At 41.2% G+C, this 6000-nt stretch overlaps 1 protein-coding gene across 1 annotated transcript in view; it reads right to left on the reverse strand.

Annotated features, from left to right (window-relative positions):
- atosa (atos homolog A) overlaps positions 1–3046 on the reverse strand; it is a 32047-nt gene extending 29001 nt beyond the window's left edge. Inside the window, exon 1 of the mRNA XM_063478346.1 lies at positions 1743–3046. Within this exon, the coding sequence (XP_063334416.1) occupies positions 1743–1773 (31 nt within the window). The 5' untranslated portion in view covers positions 1774–3046. The remainder of the gene's footprint in view (positions 1–1742) is intronic.
- Between the last annotated feature and the right edge of the window lie 2954 nt (positions 3047–6000).

The raw sequence follows: 6000 nt of genomic DNA on the forward strand, positions 1-6000 counted from the left end.
AATGCATAAAACCTGTGCTAGCATGCATTATTTTGGACAGTAGATTACTTGCTCCTTCATCAAGTTGACTAATTTGTGCTACTCTCTCTATTGTTAGTAGATCACCTTTAAAGCTAATATGGGCTATATCACTGAACTTTTATTTTTTAGACATTTGATGTGCATTTAAGAAAATAAATCCCAATAAGCAGCTTTCCTGATGAAACTCTGAGCCCATGTGACAACAGACCAGGTAAATGTCCAGAGACTATCTCATGCTGTCTCCTTCATGTGATAAAGGGCAGCTTTGTGGACAGTGACTATCCTAATTACCCTGACAGTGTCCAGAGTTCAGGTGTGAAAATGCTGCTTAAGTAAACAGCTCCTCTCTTCTCCACTGCAGTCCCTTCTCTGAGAAATGAAGCAAGAGAAAGAAGGCATCTAGCCTATAAGCAATCTGGCATCTCCACCACAGGGACGGCACAGTATGTTCAAAATAACAATAGCACCACAGTATCTGCCAGTCAAACGGTGAGCTACTGCTGTGGTGCAGCTTCTACTGGCACAGGCTTTCATAATTAGAACATGACAGCGATAATCCATGAAGGGTAAAGAACAGATGCACTGTAGAAATGTGTCTTAGGCCAACAGCTCTCAATCTACTGGCCTGCACAAGGCAGGAAGACGCATACAGATTATTTGTAAATCAATTGCACTAGTTGACCTAGTATGCTTTGCTGCATTATTAGGCTATAATTACACTGTACTATGTCAACCAGTGTGCCCTTTACTCTGGCAAAGCACATCCCACAAATGTTTGGCTCTGTGTTTCTATATAAAGGATCCTACAGGCAAGGAAAGGTAAGGCTGGGATTAAAAACCTATGCCCTTGTGGGGCACATGTTTACTGTGCGGTGTAAAGGTCCTATTATCAGCATATTGTGCTTAAGTAAGAGCCCACTCAAACCAGTCAGTAGCCTGTGTGCAGTTTCACAACATATGTAAACACAAAGACTATAACTGACTGAAAACAGTCACCCTTCACTGCTTCCAAGTATGGTGCTATTTTGGAATTTCCACAAATTCAAGCAACCACAACTCTGGGTCACAAACAACCACTCAGTCACCAAATGAATCATTTAGTTAGTGAATAATTCAACTAACATAATAAAGGAGCTTACACAAAACCTATTGTTAACAGTCTGAGGGCAGAGATTTAGGCACCGAGTTACCCTTTGCAAATTGATGCAATAGTATAATTAGCATAATCACACTGAAACAAACAAGGATGTCCCCCTCCGTCCCTGTTTTACCTCTTGCTGCAGATACAGTGAGCTGTAAACAGGTTGCAGAGCATAAGGCAGGAGCTTTATTTCCACAACAGGGTGGGTGTCAAGAATATTTTGCAGCAGCCCAGTGCAAGAGACTACCAAAACAAGAGCTGCAGGTTATATGCTGATGCAAAAAATGAGGAAATAAAACAGCTGACAGGGTTAACATTGTAAATTAGAGCAACAAATGTGTGTTTTACTGCACACAAACGTACTCATTTACCCAAGTCAGGATCTGTTAATTCAAATAACCAGTGACCAGGCTGACCAGCTGTTACATAATTCTTTGACCTGATTCTTCTCTCGGGGAAATGGGTACAGTCAGTCTACTAAAAGCCGGAAATGCACAGCTTACCCAAACACTGACCACCCCAGGGAGATACATTATAAATATATGTCTGTGTATGCGTGTTTTTCTGGTGCCACACATACCTCGCTCGGGCTTCATGTTGTCCAGTGTCATCAGGTTGCCTTCAGGTGCTCCTGCAGAGATCTTCCCAGTCTTCTTTTTTCCTAACACACCTAGCCTGGACAGCACACACAACGGGCGTCTGGCCCCCTTAAACCCCCTCTCTGTGACTGAGAGCTGCTGCGTTACCTAAGCAATAATATCAGCTGTGAAGCCTGCGTGTTGGTGCCAACTGCCCCCTATCCAACAACAAAGCATTGCTTTGTTAGCATGCTACTGTCTGCTCCCATCCAGTCGCGCTGTATTGTCAAACACAAAGATAACAGATAGCGTGTGCCACTTACAGTGAGCGTAAGGATTGTCAGTCTGCTTGGTAGCGCCTAGCCGTTCTGACTGCAAATAATTTAACTAGCAAGCCGGCTACTCTTGCAGCTAGTCTCAAATTCCACCACCTGAACCGTAGTTAAGTCGTGGTTCATTTCGGTGTCCCCGTTTGTGTAAGGCTGGCTCCTAACTACCAAGACGCGGGGGGTTTGCTAACTCAGCAGTGCTATCCAGAAAGCAAACTCAACCAACTATATAACCCCTACTGTTTCTGTATTGTTAAGCTGGTGCTAGTGACGACGACCTCGCAAACATCCCCAACCCCCCACTAATGTAGCACAGGTAGCCACGGCTCAGCTGCTAATACCGATGACGGGCGGTCTCGGTATTTTTCTCTGCTAAGACGAGAACATTTTCAGCGTTATCATTCCTCTCGCGAAACGATAACCAGCGATAATCACACGGACATAGTGCACTTTCTGCCCGTCAACAAAGCTCGAATCGTCGCCATCTACTTTGCGTTAGAAACGCCACCTGTACAGACTTCCTTTGTGATCCTCATTAAAACTTTTCAAACCGACAACAAATAGTCCGACTCCGACCGAACGCTTCGGGGACGACGGCGACGTTTCCCACAAGCTTTTTTTCTATTTTTAAGGAGCAACCGTTGTTGTCAGGGCGCTGACACCAGCTGACTACTAAAACTAGAGGACTAGGTCGGTACTGATATTATTCAGGCGAAATGCAGATGAAAGGAACAGTGAGTCCTCCTAGTCGTGATGCTTTACAGTCTGCCTCCCTTCCTCACTTCCCTCCCTGCTGCTTGTCAAAACAGATCAGTGCAGCTCTAGTCACGTGTCCCAACAACAGCGCCTCTCGTCACTTCCCTCTCTACCAGCCTCGCATGAACTCGCAGCCATAGCAACCGCCAACTTAGAAGTGGTACCAAAACTTCTGAGGAAGTCGCGCCATGTGTGGCTAAAAAATGTAGATTTAAAAATAAAACACAAGCCCAGCAGCGTGCCTTTTCACTTCTGAAAGACAAACAGCGATTAAAAAGTCCGAGCGGAGACGAGGACGCACAAGAGATGGGCTTCTCTCCCAATGCTGATTGGTCAGAGGAATTCGGTGCGCGTTCACGTGCGCGCGCGAGGGTTCGTCTTCTTTTTCCGTTGTGGACATTTTGTTCTGGCTTCAACCTAAACAAGGCTAAGATTATTTTTGGAGATGCTGTTATATGTTAGTTGGCTACAAACTGGATGACAGTCCTCTAAACTCACTCAGAAGTTTCTGGAAAACAGTAACCCATGGCACACTAGGTCTTTTTCCTCCGTAGAAACTTCCCTGCGGTGTTTTTAAACAAAGGCGATGGTTAATAGAACTTGATTTTTTTGTTTAAATAGCTTGAAATGTTTAAGCTATAGGTTGAGAGTTTCAAGGTTAAAAGCGAAACATTTTATGGGCCTAAAATAAGGCATGGATGACACTTGAAGATTCGCCACAGTCAGATGCTGGTTATTGTAATGAGAGGTGACTTTAGGCATTAAGGCAAGAAATCCAAAAAGTAGGCAAAAATTAAGTAAAACACAGTATGGGAGCCTGGGGGTGATTGTAACACTTTACAGCTCGCAGAGTATTTGTGCCACGATTCTTACACTTTGGCATAAAATAGCCTTATGTACCCACTGCAAGTAGAAATGTTTGTAACCTGTTCAACTTTCTCAGGCAATTAATTACCTGATGCATAACACAAGGAGTTCTATTGTTCATAGCCTGCCTCACTGCTGGGATATGTAGTAACACAACCTGGGGTAAATTGTAAAAATTAGGTTAAAAAAAAATCAAAATTGAGACCATATGCATCTTAGTCGTTTTATTGTGCATTGCTTCAGCAGTTTTAAGGTCTTCATCTAGGTCAAAAAGCTCTCACCTCTGACTTTTAAATCTGAGTCAGCTCTTGTCAGAAAATGTGCAGGAGAAGCAGTAACAGAAGAACAATGTAATTGTATTTCCCCCAAGAGTAGTCATGTTTTTCTCACCCACTGTCCTGGCACACAAAAAAAAGTAAAAAGAAAAGAAAAAAAAGGGATATGGGAAACTGTTTTTCTTTGTCATCATGGGGATAGTTTTAATACGTTTAAAATAGGTGTTACGACCACCCCACCCATTTCAACCATTGTTTAGCCAGCTGGAGCACCATGGGGGTCTGAAATTAGCATAGATTAAATGCCTCACATTTTACCCAGGACACTGCTCTTTAAAATTACAAGTTGCATTTCAGCAGTGTCAATGGTAATACAAATGCACACTTGATTAAAAAAAAAATTCGTTCTGTGTTGAAAATCAGTTAATTTGCTGTAAAATCTGAATGGTTATTCACATGGATTAGCAATTTCACATTCAATGTCAAGGAAGATGTTATACATTAAACTAATGATATTTTTAAGTGAAAGCAGTAGTTTTGCAATCATTCCTTTGTTGCAGTCTCACCTGCAGCGTTTTTTCTTCCTATCCTGATACATGTAAGATGTGGTGTGTGACTTTCTGGTGGAAAATAGAGGACAAGGGAAAAATGCTCTGATTTAATCAACACTCTGATGAAACATTTGGGAACAAAGGTAAAGGCCACAATAACAGTTCACTTCATGAACAGACTCTGTAGACCTGGCTTTAGTTTGCTAGTGAAATTACACTATTTGGGATACAGAACAGGTACAAAGATAGCAAAATATTGTAAGATAGTGCAAACTAAAAAAATGAAGCTATTTGTTGAAAGTAGGAATGTTAGTTCAAACATAACCACGGTTATCTGATAACGGGTGTGATGATAAATGTCAATTGTGTCAAAGAAATTTTGTGTTGAATAAAATGGCTTTGACTGAAATATTGTAAAGGAGTTTGGGTATTTTTTAAACTAAGATTTATTTGTTTCTCTTGCATAAAGGGTGGGGATACTAAAATAAATAAAATAAAACATTTTTTTAGTATCCATATGGGCTGCCAGCCAGACTGTTGCATAAAATGCTGGTATCAGTATCAACCCAGAGTTTGACAATCAATCCACTCCTAGTTGCAAGCCTTTTAAATTTTAATTCAGCTGATTTGTGCTTTCTCTCTGATACCAGATGCATGTGACCCAGAGAATGTGGGTCATTTGCACAATAAAACAAACACTTACCAATTGATTGTGGGCTTTTATCGACAAAGCAGGAGCAAAGTTTACATATGTATGAGGATAACACTTACTGTTGTTTGTGCTGAGTGAAACGTAGTGGAGCTCTGCATCCCATGCTGACAAAACCCTAGGAGCTGTTGCATATCACAGGGTTGAAGATACACATTTCTTTAAAACCATGGCATCCCCCATTCAATTGTCTGCACAATAGCCATAAATTGTGGTCAGTAAAATTAAACATGTACATATATAGCACATCTGAATAAAAAAAATGCTGTTCTTTGACATCTTACAGAACAAACTGCTTCATAAAGTTGCAATGTGCTTTAAATACACTATGATCACCATTCTCCCCGAGAAAACTGGCTATGTTATTTTTAAAAACCAAATGAAAGTCAGCAGACATTTTGAGCTGCACAATTTAATTACCTTCAAACACCAGCAACACAGTGAGGCCTGTAGTTTGTTTGATGATGTAATTTAGCAATAAACTGTTAAGCTAATAGTAGACAGTCTTAGAAAGCTACTCCAAAGCCCCTGCTGATTCTAATGGGGGCATTTTCTGAATGCATATAAAGCTCATTTGCCTTATCGTCTTAGCCCACAGTCAGAAAATCAGCTCAGTGTGATGGGGATAGTTATCTTCGTAGGTGCTGCTGAGTATTTGAATATACAGTACCCTGAATCTTTGTTATTCTTTTCCTTTTTCCTTTAAAGATGTTGGTAACTGCAAATAATGATTGTTTGTGAAAATTCATGTCACAGCTCCATCTAGTGACAGG

The sequence above is a fragment of the Pelmatolapia mariae genome, linkage group LG1 (genome assembly GCF_036321145.2).
Source record: "Pelmatolapia mariae isolate MD_Pm_ZW linkage group LG1, Pm_UMD_F_2, whole genome shotgun sequence".
Taxonomy (NCBI): domain Eukaryota; kingdom Metazoa; phylum Chordata; class Actinopteri; order Cichliformes; family Cichlidae; genus Pelmatolapia; species Pelmatolapia mariae.